Below are 16,035 nucleotides of genomic sequence, written 5' to 3'. Positions count from 1 at the left end.
AGTCATGGCCAGAGGCTTTCGGGCTATCAGACTCCATTTCACTGGTGGCAGTCACTGAGATAGCTGGTAAGCTCCACAGTGGCAAAGCACCGGGGGTGGATGAGATCCGCCCAGAAATGCTCAAGGCCCTGGATGTTGCAGGGCTGTCATGGTTGACACGCCTCTGCAATGTTGCATGGACCTCGGGAACAGTGCCCTTGGATTGGCAAACTGGGGTGGTAGTCGTTATCTTTAAGAAAGGGGACTGGAGAGTGTGTGCTAACTATCGGGGCATCACACTTCTCAGCCTCCCTGGGAAAGTCTATGCCGGGGTGCTGGAGAGGAGGCTCCGGCTGATAGTTGAACCTCAGATTGAAGAGGAACAATGCAGATTCCGCCCTGGCCGTGGAACAGTGGACCAGCTTTTTACCCTCTCACAGATCATTGAAGGGGCATGGGAATTTGCCAATCCAGTCTACATGTGTTTTGTGGACTTGGAGAAGGCCTATGACCGTGTTCCCCGGGAAATTCTGTGGGAGGTGCTTCGGGAGTATGGGGCATTGGGGCCACTACTGCGGGCCATTCGGTCCTTGTATATACGGAGCGAAAGCTGCGTCCGCATACTCGGCATTAAGTCAAGTCTGTTCAGTGTGGGTGTTGGACTCCGCCAAGGTTGTGCCTTGTCTCCACTCCTGTTTGTGGTTTTCATGGACAGGATATCAAGGCGCAGTCGAGGCCAGGAGGGCATTCTGTGTCGGAGTCGGAAGGTGAGGTCTCTGCTTATTGCAGATGATGTTGTCCTTTTGGCACCGTCACATGACTGCCTCCAGCACGCACTGGAACGGTTTGCAGCCGAGTGTGAAGCGGTTGGGATGAGGATCAGCACCTCAAAGTCTGAGTCCATGGTTCTGTCAAGGAAAAGGATGGTATGCCCCCTCCAGGTAAAGGGAGAGAATTTGTCCCAGGTGGAGGAGTTCAAGTATCTTGGGGTCTTGTTCACGAGTGAGGGGAGAAGGGAGCGTGAGATCGGCCGCAGACCGGGAGCAGCGGCAACAGTAATGCGGTCGCCGTACCGGACTGTAGCGGTGAAGGGGAAGCTGAGCCGTAAGGCGAGGCTCTCCATTTACCGGTCGATCTACGTCCCTACCCTCACCTATGGTCATCAACTCTGGGTGATGACCGAAAGAATAAGATCGTGGATACAAGCGGCCGAAATGAGTTTTCTCCGCAGGGTGCTGGGACTCTCTCTCCGTGACGGGGCGAGGAGTTCGGACATCCGGGAGGAGCTCAGAGTAGAGCCGCTACTCCTTCACATTGAGAGGAGCCAGTTGAGGTGGTTCAGGCATCTCACAATTGGCCTGGGAACGGTTGGGGATCCTCCAGGTTGAGCTGGAGGAAGTTGCGGGGGACAGGGGCGGCTGGGCTTCTCTGCTCTCCCTGCTACCACCGCAACCCTTTTAGGACAAGCGGGACAGAAGATGGATGGATGGTTTAAACAAAAAAAAAACTTTTTAAAATAGATGAATGAAATGAGGAAAAAAAATTGTATCTTCAGAAATGTGTAACAAACGTTTTTGCTTTTCATTCCTTCGTGGTAAAGCAGATGCAAGTTCATCCAACCTACTGAGAAAACAGACCCAAAAGAGACACGCGTGGAAACAGAAAGTAATGTAAACTTTTTTTTTATTAAAGTATCAAATACAAATTAACAGACAGTATAGAAATAATTCATTGGTGCATTTCCATGTGCAGAAAATTGAGGTTTTACCTGAACTGATTGTACTTGTGTTGAACTGTACATAGCTCAAATTCCTGACTTCTATACACTATACTTCATACGAACAGCTCAAAAGTCATTTCAGAAAAAGTGCAAAAAAGAAAATAAAACACCAACGCAAGAGCGGTATAACATTAAAAGAAGTTTAGCTTCCCTTTTTTGGTTAATTTATCCAGTAGTACCTTATTCATGACTTGCATGCTAGCAGGTAAATGGGATACACAGTAATGGCAGGGGTTAAAAACAAAAAAAGATTGACGCCTGCGTCTTCTACGCTCTCTCGCTCGCAAACACACGCACAACAATCTTTGCTCTGAGCCACACGTGCAGGGGTCATTAGATGGCAGCTAAACGTAATAAATAAATGCATACCAATAAGCTGCAAATGACGGCTGAATCGGTGTCGCCTGCCCCACGCTTCTTCGAGCGCCAACAGTCACATGGTTGACATTGAAAGGTTTTCCAAGAGTTTCTCAAGGATCTCGGCTCAGTGACGCTCAAAGATCGGGGAACGAGGGGCCGAAACACGGAGAGGGAGGCCAGAGCTCTGAGCGCGGCAGCCATTTACTTCAGCTGTAAAAATCGCGATCGCTCAGAGAGACCCCGGTGATGCAGCAGTCTACTGACTCCATAAAACATCATTATAACACCTTTACATACAAGTTAACATACAATACCATCAATAAATACATCGCAAGCTTTTGTTCTAGTCGAGAGGAGTTGCTGTGTGCGGTTACGTCAGAGTAAGGTCCTTGCATGCCTACACACACAAGCATAGCTTAGTAAATAAAGAGGGCCTCGGCAGGAGCCTCCGAGGCGTGCCGCTCTCCCTCCTCCGTAGCTCTGATCGACGTTTTCCACAGGCTGTATTTTAGACCCGCGGCGGGTCAGAGAGACCGACTTCCTGTTTCACCAGCACGGGACTTCAAGAGAACCGCCACTTCAGACTTATCTTTCAAAATCACCAGTGTTCTCACACACACACACGCTCACATGCACGCACACACCCGCCTCCCCCCGAGCAGTTGGCAGGCACTTCTGAAGGCTGCTGCACAACAAAACCAAATGAACACAAAGTCTGGGCAGGTGTGGTACCAAAATTCACGGACACCTCCCTAAAATGCAGAGGTAACACTCTATTATTCCACATTCCCATGTACAAAAGACACATTTCCAGACGACATTAAAATTAAGAAACGCCCATCCTTGTCACATCTCACTGTAAATACTAATGGTTTCAATTATTACCGCAGCAATGAGCCTTTTTTCGCAGGGAAGTATCACGACTGGGAATCCTGTAAACATTAACCTTAACTGACCTTTGACCTCACCAGTCTCCACTGACTCATTACATCAGCCTAAATGGACAATAACAGAAACAGTAATAATAACTTGCAGGATGACCAACCTTTGCACAGTGAGTCATCCTGGGCAACAGTGCTAGGGCAAAGTGAAATAAAATTAAATAAAAACGTGTGTTTGTGTGTGCGACAACAACAACAACAGCAACAACAACATGTTTGTTTAGTGCTATGAAGTCTTCCTGACAGGCTGTGGTCCCTTTACAGCCCTGGATGGTTTCAGGGGAACCCTCAGGTGTCCAGTCCCTTTTCACCATGTGAGAGTCCCTAAGATGAGGAGCGGAGACGACTTCAGCTTCTTCTTCGGGATGGTTGACGACATCGCCGACTACGAGGCGTTGGGGAGAGATGAATCCAACCTCGCATCACAAGAAGTCAGTGGTGACCACAGGAGCTGGATGTAGATGTGTGACTCGATCCAATCGGGGACACCATCAAGTCCTGCAGCGTACTCTCCTTGATCTGCTGGATGAAGAGGTTCCTCTCGTCCTCGGGCGTCTGGCCGTTCTGGGCGCGGACGATGCAGGTGGGTCGATGCAGGTTCAGCATGTAGACCAGCTGCTGTTTCTGACTCTTTAGCTCCTCAATCTGGGCCTTCAGTTCGGCGTTGATGGACTCCAGCTTCTCCGACTCCTTGAAGGGAGAAAGGAGATAAGGACGCCGTTGACGTATATCGAATATCATATAACCAGAGACCACAGAAACAATGATTTTTGTACATTAAAGACCACACTGAACACTCTTAGTGTAAATAATCTCACACAAAAAACAGTTGATTCCATTCTCTCAGCCTTTTTTTAATGAAAAAAATATTATATAATAATAATAATAATAATAATAATAATAATAATTTTTTTTTACAATGAGACACAGTTGAAGTGGTTTAAAAAAGCTGTTACAGGCTCAGACAAGTAACTGAAGCTGGAGCTTTTCCATCATTTGTGCTGAAATTTGCTTTTAAATGTCCGTTGTACCTTCTGCAGACAGTCTGTCTTCTCCTTCTTCTTGTTCCGGCACTTGGCTGCAGCGATCTTGTTCCGTTCTCGTCTTCTTTTCCTCCTTTCATATTCCTCTAGAGTCAACTGATGCAAAAACAAGGTGTAAAGGGCACTGTCAGGAGCGTCGAGGTGTCAAACGTACCGCAGGTGAGTAACACAACACCTATGACCTCAGAAGGAAGTGAGTGAACCAGGGTGACCCCCCTTTTTGGACTAGGACACAAGGATGAATTATGAATATGTCCAGACATGAACCAGTAAAAAAAATGTGTGTCCAACATTTCAGGCAGCTAATAAACTCCAGATTGGGAAAATGGAGATATGATTAATAAAAAAATAGAAACAATTGAAAGGGCTGGCAAATTATATAGTCATCTAAATTCCAGTCTGAGCATTTAAGGAAAGTATGAAAGTTTTCAATAACAGCATTTTACACAATATTTTGAACTTGATATACTCTGTGATACACTGAAATGTAATGTAAAATATGTAAAAGAAAATATATATGAATAGATATAGTTTATGCATGCATACACACATACATATATTTTACACTTCCCTGATACAATGAAATGTAAAACATTGTATGTATATTTCGGTGGTTATTTGCTTAACTTGCAACAAAGTAACAGAGTAATTTACCCATTAATGAAACAAAGTTATTTTTACAATGGAATTTCAGTGTAGGTACCTTGGTGGGACTCAAACCTAGGTCCACTATATCCATGTACATATATTAATGTTATACATGTATGCATTTATACATCTAGGATACATTAAAATGTTAAATTAATTATATGAATTATAAACTTTTTATGCACTTTAATGTAAACTCTAAGAGTGGAATCCATACCTCTCTTTTGACCACTGGCTGCTCCACAGGCCTCTCGGAGCTGGAACTCGGGCAGTCCTTCATCACTGGGCTCATGCCGTTGGACAGCCGCTTGTTCTGGATGGCCAGCCGGAGCTCCTCTTTCACCAGCGGTGTGAAGTTGGTAAAGTCGTCCAACGTGAGAGACCCCGGGGGGGACAGGCAGGGCACCAGGGCCGAAGCACTGATCTCCGAAGGACCCAGTCCGGGATGCTGAAGCATCATTATTATAGTCGCCTGAAACGGAAAGGGGGAACGATTGTCGTATGTGGCAATGGTGGGAATGTAGCATTAACCACTTTACAGGATGTTCAAAGAAGAACATCACAGAAAAAAGAACATAAAACACACTAGCAAAAAACACTGGGCATTTAGGTTATCTCTGACAAAAGTACATAGGGTGGGAATGTCTGTATTTGAGTAGCCTCTTATAATTCTACACAGTCATCGTGTCTTCTCTGACAATTTGGGAAAATCCCCTTAGCAAAACCAAGATGTTTTCCTAGCTGAGGAAGTGGTAGTTTTTCCTAGAAGGCCCGGGAAAACACCCTGGGCGAATGCTGAAGGCTGATTGTGGACTCTGGCACATTGTGAAATGTTATGGAGCGTGGAGTGTTTGGTGATGAGTGTTGTGGCGTGGGAAGTGTTGGATCCTAATGAGTGTTGAACAGTAGAGGAGCGTTGAGTGTTGAGGTTTGACGAATGTGGAATGTTAGTGGAGTGTTGAGTGTTGTTGAGTGTAGTTGAGTGTTGAATGTGGAGTGTTGACTGTTGTTGAGTTTAGAGTGTTAAGGGTTGTGTGCGAAGTTTTAAGGACTGAATGTCACTGAGTGCCGGTTAATGGTGGCTCGTGTTGAGTGTTAGCAAGGTGTGGTGGGTTGTTGAGTACTGAAGTGTGTCAAGTCCTAAGAACTTAGTGTTAAGTGTTACTAGAGGGTGGGGTGTTGTTCACTGTTGAGTGTAGAGTGTTCAGTGCTGTGTTGTTCATTGTCCAGTGTTCCTGAGTTTTGTTCACCGTTGCTGAGTGCTGGGTGTGGGTTAGTGTTGAGTTTTGTTTGGTTTTAAGTTCTAAGAGCTGCAGAGTGTTAGTGGAGTGTTGCTGAGTGTTCGTCTCCATTAATGGGGTGTTGCTATGTATTGTTTGGTGTTGCTGAGTGCTGTTCAGTGTTGAATGTTCAGTGCTGAGTGTTTTAGGGTGTTAGTGAAGTCTTGAGTTCTACCGGGTGATGGTGAATGTTAATGGAGCATTTCCCAGTGCTGGGTGTTGCTGAATTCTGTCTAGTGTTGAGTGTTAGTCCAGTGTTGAGCTTTGCTGAGTGACTTTGAATGCTAGTGGAACACTGTTAATTACCATTTAGAGTTGAGTACTTAGTGTAGAGTGTGGTTCAGTTTTGTTGAGTGATGTTGAAGGTTGATGAAGTGTTGCTGAGTGTTGTTCGCTGTTGAATGTTCAGTGTAAAGCAGTGTTGAAGGTTGGTGGAGTGTTGAGAAGTTTTGTTCAGTGCTGAGTGTTCCATGTAAAGCAGTGTTGAAGGTTGGTGGAGTGTTGTTGGGTGTTGTTCAGTGTTGACTGTTGTACATGGTTAGTGGAGCAGTGACCTTGTGAAGAAGTCCAGTGTCTCAGTGATGTGACTTGGTGACTCAGCTCAAGGAAGGAAGTTAATTCCACTCCGCTGGAAATGCAAATCCGAGACCTTTAACCCTTTAACCCCCATTAACCCTCCTCATCCCCTTCATCATGGCTTCATCTCATGAAAAACTGTCATTTGCACCTCACTTCTAACCACCCACATCTACACTAAAAATGCATATGAAAAATTAATAAACAGTATGCAGGTGGTTTGTTACACTGTTTACATGTGACACCAGTAAAGTGAAAGTAAGCACTGTACTGTACACACACAGATTGTTTACTGAGAAAACCGCAAATCTTATTAATTTCATTTATTGAAGTTTCATAGATGTTCTCTTGAACATAACATTTTTCATAAACGCCTTCCTACACAGTTATATGTAAAATATTAAGTTTTTTTTTGTTCCTGTTTGTCCTGACACAGCTTTTTACGGTGTTCTTGTTGAAAGGACTATTTTAGTAAATTATATCACATGAACTTTCCGCTTATTTCACGGGCGGTCAGATCACTGTTCAGAAAAAAAGACATGTTTTGGTATAATAAACACATGGAAGTAGTACAACAGATTCGTCGTGGGAGCATCAGGGAGACTCACCTGCTGCTGTTCAACAGGTCAGAGCTACTTTTACAGCTAGTCTTAAATAACTCCGCGTCTGAAGGACTTTAAAATAGTTATTCAAATAATTCTTTAAATATAGTTACGTTTAACACTGGACTGTTTTATTCACCTTTAAAACACTGTTTTTACCTCCTTTCGGTGTAAATCTTATTCACCATGTAACCTAATACCTACTACAGTCTATCAAAGTACTTGACACACAGTTAGTATAATAAACCAGTATAATGATGAAAGTCCCGATCCTACAGTACAATAAAAGCGCCAAACCCTAATAGAAGCGCGGAACCAACAACATAACATACTAGGGTATAATGAAAAGGCCAAAACGTGCAGTATAATAAAAGTATCGATTCTATAAAGTTCCATAATAACTATAAGTACCGCTCTGCTGTAAGTCCCTCTCCTACACAGCATAATAAAAGTGCCGAACCAAGTAACTTGTAACAGCGCTAAACGTTAAGTGTGATAAACTAAGTACCGATCTTACAGTACAATAAAAGTACCCGTCAAACCGTAAAGCACCGAACTTACAGTGAGTGAGTGTAAAAGTACCGATCCAACAGTACAATGAATCAATGTGAATGTCATGATGAACCTGCCGAGGATAATGAAAGTGCCGATCCTACAATAATAACGTACCGGTCCTACAAAAACGAAAGTGCGGAATCTGCAGTACAGAAGAAGTCGGAGTGAATGTACCGATAGAACAGTACAATATTATAATGTGCCGAAAATACAGTATTATAATGAAAGGTGCCGATCCGGAAGGACAGTGGAAACACCGGAGCCCACCACCTACCTGTGTGTGTTGTATCAGAGAGAGAAGAACACTGACTGACTCAGTGACTAGTCTGCGCTCTGATCTTCCTCTCCTCCGTTCCTCTGTTCTCTTCTGATCTGCTCTGTTCTCTCTCAGTTGCATCACCCTCCTTATAAAGCGCGCGGGGACGTTGGAATTCCAGTAGTACGAGCGCCGCCGTGCGCCGAGCGCTCCCGGGGGGCTGACGTCATTCTATTAATAGTCCCGCGCTGAGCGGCGAGGGGGGGACGGGGGACGGGACTAGAGCGGTGGGATAAGGCTTCGCTCCCGATGATGCAATCGGCCATAAGAGGCCCCGCGCGCGGCAGGACAACTATTCTCAGGGGGAAATGAAGGGGATGATGAGCCAATGGAGACAGAGTGGGACGATGAGCGGAGATCTAAGACATCCTCAGTCATCACTGGCCACTCATCACTGATCACTGTCCCTATATGAGTCTGTCAGAGAATAAAAGACACGCAGAACACGCGTCTCTTTGGGTTTATTCAGTGATCACAGTCTATCTATCTATCTATCTATCTATCTATCTATCTATCTGTCTGTCATTTTCTTCTATTTAGATTTTTTTATTAGTAGTAGCCGCTGTATTACCATCAATAATGGATAATATAATGTTACAATATTAATTTAATAAAGTAATACTAAGGTGAAATGGAAATATGGAAAGAAGAAAAAAATCAAGGTACTGTGCTGTTAGTTGCCGTTTTTTCTACACCCGGCGATTTTTTTAAAACATAAATTTGGTATTTTCTAACTGCTGCCAGATAAAGATTAACGTGGAAATGTGAGTGGGTCCAGTGTGGCAAATATGAATGTGTAAAGTCTGATTAGTTCAGGAACTCTTCGGTTTAACTTTTAGTAAAGATGCCATCTTAGATGGAAATTTGTAATCCTTTTGCTGTGAAGTATTTCTATAGCCTATTGATGTATAAACTTTAAATCACTGTTAAAATATCTGTCTGTATGAGTTACGGATTTATTGGCAGCTTTCATCATAATTTTTCTTTTTATTTCGTTATTGCCATATGCAGGATGCTTTTGCTCACTAAGTTGGTCACTTTTATGTTGCGAAAATGTATCAAAGGTTATTGACAGCAGGTTTGAGATATTAAGTAGTTATTAACCTACTCACTCTTTACCTTGGTTATAATAAACCAGATTCACACATCTCTTTTTCCATATTCGTTAGTAGAACTGTTTGAACTGTGAACTGTGAAGTGTGAGCTCCTCTGATATTCCCTAAACACACTAACCAGTATGAATATTGTATTTAACCTTTGTCACTGGTTCATACAGGTCGTTAAAAATAATAACATGACATAAAAAACATAAACTTGTCATTACTGAGATATGTTGGCATCGGAAAATACCATAACCGAGTTTCACGGTGTATCGCATAAAATATTAATACGTGCTTTAAGATTAGAACAATTTATTTGTGCACACGTCATTTTTGGACATTTTCTTTTCCGGAAAATATCAGTTTTTTTTATGTTTTTTTAAAACGCTAAAGTAATTTGGAGAAACACTTAGAAACGCTTAAAAAATATTTACAAAACGCAGAATCACTCTTAGTGTCTTGCTTTGTGTCTTTGGTTGTGTCAGAACAGTATAAGCAGTTGTGAACACACTCATTCACTCCTTCACTCTTTATAAGCGCTTGTCCTGGTCAGGGTCGCGACGGTGCGGAGCCTATCCCAGAATGACGGGCGCAAGGCTAGAGGGGTTACACCCGTGACGGAACCCCCCCCCCCACGCACACACACACACACCTATTGACACAGTAAGGGCAATTTACAGCTACCAGTTCACGTGAACTGTGGTAGGAAACCAGAGTACCTGGAGGAAGCTCACACAGGCAAGCAGATAACACACAAACTCCATACAGACTGTCAAATTTGAACCTACGCTCAGACATCCTAGATGCTGCACCTGAAAACTATGAGCTAAATGAATAAAAATAATATGAAAAAGGACTATGATAACAATTTCCAATAATGGGCTTAGAAATAAACTGGGCTTCCCGCTGCACCACCGTGCCATCCAGTTATGAACTGTTCCTTCCTTTGTTTGTTTGTTTACATTAAAACTGCTTGTTAGAATTATATGCCATCAAAACTAGGTTTTCTTTTGCTGGATTCTAGATACTAAGGTTAAGGGAGCAGAAGAACAAGTTCTGAATAAGTTGTAACACCAATAAGGCGATAAGAGACAATATCAGTACATGTATTTATTTCAGAGATAATAGAGAATGTGCAGGTTGGATGGTGAGTCACTGTGTCACTAACGCTCTTATCTCACAGCGGCTGAAACATTTATATTGCCACCTATTTCCATATAATAATTGAAAACAAATATCCTGACCATATCTGCAGCAGTAGCAGGGAGTGAGCGTTGAACCCACAACCTTAAGGGTGTTCCATCAGTTTAACCTTTATACAACTATTATGCTACAGGTCAATGCCAAGGCTGAGGAGTAAAATATACTTCCCAGAAGGTTACTTTACATTGTTTTAAAAGCAAATAACATTATTTTGTTATGTTATGCAAGACAGTTGGCAGTTTGTCAAGCTGTGTGATCAATACTTTTAAAACTTAAAAAATCACACAAGGAAATAGTGTATTATTATATTATATGGTAATACAGTGGTAAGAGCTGCTACCTTCTGACCTGAAGGTTACTGGTTCAAGTCCCACCTACTGCTGTTCTACCCCTAAAGTGTTTACTTTAGATTGTACTGGTACAAAAACTACCGAGCTGTTCAAATGGATAAATTACTACAACTTGCTCAAAAGTGTAAGTCACTTTGGAGGAAAGCACAAGTTAAATGTAAAGCAGAAGTTCTTAACCATTTCCAGGGCAAAGACCCTTTTAAAGATCTGATGAAAGTGAAGGACCCATCTTTGGGAAATATTCATTACAGAATTTGGACAAAATATTGAGCTCCATTTATTTCACTGAGACTTTACCTTCAGATAGAATTATCTATAGCAATAATATGGCATATTTGTATCTTATTTTTCTGCTTTTATTTACAGTAGTTAGTGTTATGTTCAATGTACGGGGGCACATTGGCGCGGTGCTGTAGCAGGCTTGGTTGGGTCCTGTTCTCTGGTGGGTCTAGGGTTTGAGTCCTGCTTGGGGTGCCTTGTGATGGACTGGCCTCCTATCCAGGGTGTGTCCCTTCCCCCTCCAGCCTCGTGCCGTGTGTTGCTGGGTTGGGCTCCGGCTCGTCGTAACCCCACTCGGGACAAGTGGCTTCAGACTGTGTGTGTGTATCTTTGACGCAGGCATGCACTGACCTCCAGGACCACCAGTTAAGAATTCATAAAAATTGAATGTTCATGTGAAAATGCAAAAAGTTTTTGGATGCTCATTAGAAAATTAGAAAATGGGAATTAAAAATTCCCAGGGGCTCAAAAAGTCTCAATTTTAACAGAAAAAAATTAATGAGATCTCTCTGAAATGAAACCAGTAAAATAGATTCATGATATTTCAGGACAAGCAGCTTCAGTCAATGTGTGTGTGTGTATGTGTGTGCATTTCTGACCTTTCCATTTTAAATACATGATTTTAAAATGTTAGATTCAGGACCACACTGTAAAATTGTGACATTTTACAAAGTATTTTTCCTAGAATTCCCGTCGTAACTGAAAACAGGTAACATGCCATAAGAAAACTGATATGAGATATGGAAAAAATCGTGGCCATAGATGATAGATGCCCCATTTATAAAGTGGTTAAATTTAAACTTAAATAAATTTCAGGGAGCAAACAGATAGTATTTGAAAAAATATCCCAGTAATGACAAGATGATTTGAACACTGTCAGTGAAAATATAATTAATGTTTACATTTCAAAAGGAATTAAGACTGTAGTTCAACTTTATGCTCGTAAGTATTTCGTTGTTCTCTTTGGTGCTTCCGAGCTGCATGTGATCTTTTCTGATGCAGTGGACTACATGTACAGTGTCAGAAGACATAATTCACTATTAATTATAATTATACATTATAATTCGCTACTTGAAAAGACTTTATCGCATCAATAAAATAAAATTTTGCTATACATATTATACACATTAATATCCAGATAAAGTAAAACTAAAATCAGTGTCTAACTAATACACTATCTGATGTGCTTACAAACCCACGTTTCCTATGTGTGCAATGAGATGGAATGTGGACCCCTATGAAGGTCTGGATAATGCGTGTGGAGAAGATTTGGGGTTCAACATGCCAAGCTGACATCCCGAATTTGGTTTTTTTGGTCAACTGTGAAAATAAACATCGGAGGAATCTCTCTGCTGGAATCAGTAATTTACCTTGATTCTAATTTTAAAGAAATGCGTTTCTTGTGCATGGAGAGTAGGTGTCTGCCTTTATCTGTACAGGTGGCCTAGGAAGAGGATTTCTGTTTCAGCACACAGACGTGGTAAAGGGGAGCATGGTAAATGGGCGTGGCGCATAGGTGTGGTGCTGAGGCGTGTCGTGTGCAAACGCGGTCGGAGGCTGCATTTTACTCTGGTGTGTGAAGTGCGACTCTCGGGTTTGTGCCACACCACCCCCTGCACCAGATTGCGGAAACTTTCCGACCTGCCCCCCCCCAGTGCCCCCTGCAGCCGTTCATCAGCCCACGACCCCCCAAAAGGCCATGTTTGTCTGCGTACACAGACAGCGTTACCAAGGTGCAGGAGGAGCGGGGTATTCGCAGCATCGCCACAATATTGACCACACCTACAGAACTGACACTTCTCCACAAAGCTGGGAAATTTTTACAGAAATATGACTTCATAAACTATACAGCTATCAAAATAAGTAAAAAATAAATATTAAAAAAAATCAGTGAAAACACAGGTCAACAGATTCATAATAACAGCTGATGCCATTACATAAACTTTTGTAAATTCCCAGCAGGCCTTTGCTTAGAGCCAGTCTAAGTCAACAAAACAAAACTGTTTTTAAAGAAAAGTTTTTAAGCTCAAGGAGGCATGGTGGTATAGTGGGTTTGGCCCAGTCCTGCTCTCTGGTGGGTCTGGGGTTCGAGTCCTGCTGGGGGTGCCTTGTGATAGACTGGCGTCCCGTCCTGGGTGTCCCCCCTCCAGCCTTATGTTCTGTGTTGCCGGGTTAGGCTCCGGTTCGCCACAACCCCTCTTGGGACAAGCAGTTTCGGACAGTGTGTGTTTAATCTCAACAGCACTAAATTCTGTCAATTGGTGGATCTGCTGTTTGTGCTGCATCTGAAAAAGCAGAATTTGGTGCTTTCAGATGGAAGTTTCTAGCATATGAAAAAAGGTATGTGCTGCGCCTTCCCGAAACCCAGCCAAATGTTTTTGTCCACTCTAGAGGACATTTGTTCCATCTCCCAAAACGTACATCCTTCAGTGCTGAGTCATAACAAGTCTTACAAAGGACAGTCTACATTTCTAAGTGACACCACATGATTGTGGAGGTGCTCAGGTAGTTTCCTGCAATTCCTATCAATATATCCAAAAAAACGTTTAAAACGCTCATTTTAGGAGGGTGCGAGCCCAAGGCCTGAGCGACAGGAGACCGGCATCTTTTGTCAAGTGAGTTTGCCTTGAAAATAAGTCATAGAACTGATTCATTTTCTATTCATAATTAAGCTTTTGCTAAACACGCCATAGTGGGGTACGAGCCGGCGGCGTGAGAGCGCGGCTCACGGCAATGACCCTTTCCTTAATTTTAAAAGCTCACCCCACACGTACAGTATGAGCAGCGCCGCTTTCCACCGGTTCCTCCCACATCCACGTCACAGTGTTTGCTCTTTCCACTGTGTGAACCGACAGGTGTTCAAAGGCCAGGGGTCGTGCGTTAATATGAAATAAAAAAAAATACATGATGGCACAGGAAAAGCGGGACCGAGTCAAAACGGACACATGAACTAATAGCAGTGGGATGGATACTTAGCGCAGCGCTGCTACTGTCAATAATCCGACTCATCTTCAAATACCGAATAACAGCAGTTTATGAATATGAATATTTATTTGCGAGTTTACCTCTGTATTCTCCCCGGGCTCCCCATTTCATTATTAACTCAAAGTCAACGTGTTTTGATCCCACATTCCTGCATCATGAGCCAAAAATCAGATTAAACACCAGAAATGTTAGGATATGAGGTGACTCAACTTGGGAAGAGCACTAAATCTTATCAGTCCAATAAAAACAAGTAAACAAGTAGCTGTGGGTTGCAGGGACCTTTATCACGCTTTTCCAAAATGTCACAGAGTTGGGCATGTGTTTTACTTTCAGTTTGGACTCCTGGACACAGAAAACGCAAATGAACTCCTGGTTTCATTCTGACGAGAAAGTTAAACGCCTCCTGACTGTGATTCGAGTTCCCTGAAACGCAACTCTTTAACATCATCAGTTGGGTTGGAACACACACCACATCATACCTCAGGATATTTTAGGTTACACTGGTAATTGTCATTGACCATCTGCAGAATCCATATTTGATAACTGGGTTTTCACAAATAAAATTTAAAATAGAAATTAAAAAAATTACATTAAAAAAATCAGTTTAAATCTATCCATCCATTTTTAGTATCCGATTGTCCTCATCAGGTTAATTTAAATACAATAGGATAAAATAAAAAATATCTGAATTATTGAAAGACAATATTGTGCTTCAGTTGCACATTTTACGGAACAAAATGTGGAGTTTAATCTAATCTACTGTTTTCTTCTTTCATGCTTCATTAAACCACTGTATTTAACTCAGCAATTCAAATGGTTCTGCAATATCTGAACATGTGAAAGTTCTAAAAATGTAGAAGTAATAAAATGTAAACCATAATACTAATGCAAATTTAATTTCCGTTGCTTATTTTTTATTGCAGCTATAATTTAAAAGTTTAAATGTCTAAAAGTTAACAATATTTGAGCCCTATATGAATAGTATTTACAACTGATCTATTAAAATTCCAAGAAAAGAACTGAAGCACTTAAAATTCTTCTAAATCTTTTATAGGTTATAGATTAAAAATTATGCAACACCATATTATTATAAAACCAAGTAAAGTCAAAATAGTACAATTGTTTTTCTTTTGATATTGCTGATCCGGCTGAAGGGAGGTGCAGTGGCACAGCAGGTTTGGCCTGTGCCTGCTCTTGGGTGGGTCCGGGGTTCGAGTCCTGCTTGGGGTGCCTTGCAATGGACTGGCATCCTGTCCTGGGTGTGTTCCCTCCCCCTCCAGCCTTATTCCTTGTGTTGCTGGGTTAGGCTTTGGCTCCCTGTGACCCTACATGGGACAAGTGCTTTCAGACTCTGTGTGTGTGTGTGTGTGTTTGATCTAGCTGACAGCCTTTGTCCAGAGCTACTACAGTGACTAAGTGGGGCAGGGGGCAGTGCTGTGATTGCAATGCGGCCTTGTAATCTGGAAGGTCTGGGTTTGAATCCCACTCGTGCTGTGGTTCCCTCCACCGAGGTACATAGCAACATACCCTGAGGTAATAAGGTAAAAACTGCACTCCAATATAAATGGATAAATCATTGAAAAGTTACTCATCTGACATTGTAAGTCACCTTGGATCATAAAACAATAACAAAAACAGAACAAATACTTAATACATAAAATAAAAAAATAAATATAAAAAGACAAGCAAAAATGCAAAACTAATACCAAAATGTGTAATATTTTTTAATCTACGACCTATTAACTTTTCTCATTATTATTTATTGACTGATCAACGGAACAATTGGTATTTTATGAGAATTGTACTGAGGACCGTCGGCGATCCTTTTTCTTTTCTCTCATTGGTCAGTTGCTCCACCTGGGCTCTCGCTAGCGAGGCGCGCGGCGCTCCTTTAAGGCCCTGCCGCGGGAGGCTGCGAGGCGCGCGCGCGTGCGCGCGCCACCCTTTCCGGGAAGCAGCAGGAGGAGAAGGGTAAGGAGAAGGAGGAGAGTCACCGTCAGGCCTCGAGCGTTAGGATCTTGATAATGATGGTGACGAC

At 42.4% G+C, this 16,035-nt stretch overlaps 1 protein-coding gene across 1 annotated transcript; it reads right to left on the bottom strand.

The window, feature by feature from the left end:
- Nucleotides 1-1,654: 1,654 nt before the first annotated feature.
- atf3 (activating transcription factor 3) lies at nucleotides 1,655-8,208 on the bottom strand. Its single transcript, XM_018742359.2, has 4 exons — nucleotides 8,039-8,208; nucleotides 4,969-5,223; nucleotides 4,092-4,199; nucleotides 1,655-3,750 (listed from the first exon to the last, which is right to left on the bottom strand). Exons 1-4 carry the CDS (start codon nucleotides 8,159-8,161, stop codon nucleotides 3,493-3,495), a joined length of 744 nt encoding a protein of 247 aa, XP_018597875.1. The 5' UTR covers nucleotides 8,162-8,208; the 3' UTR covers nucleotides 1,655-3,492.
- Between the last annotated feature and the right edge of the window lie 7,827 nt (nucleotides 8,209-16,035).

Source organism: Scleropages formosus, chromosome 1 (assembly GCF_900964775.1).
Source record: "Scleropages formosus chromosome 1, fSclFor1.1, whole genome shotgun sequence".
Classification (NCBI taxonomy): Eukaryota; Metazoa; Chordata; class Actinopteri; order Osteoglossiformes; family Osteoglossidae; genus Scleropages; species Scleropages formosus.
Note: the sequence above shows the minus strand (reverse complement) of the source record. Positions and strands in the feature narration are given on the sequence as shown.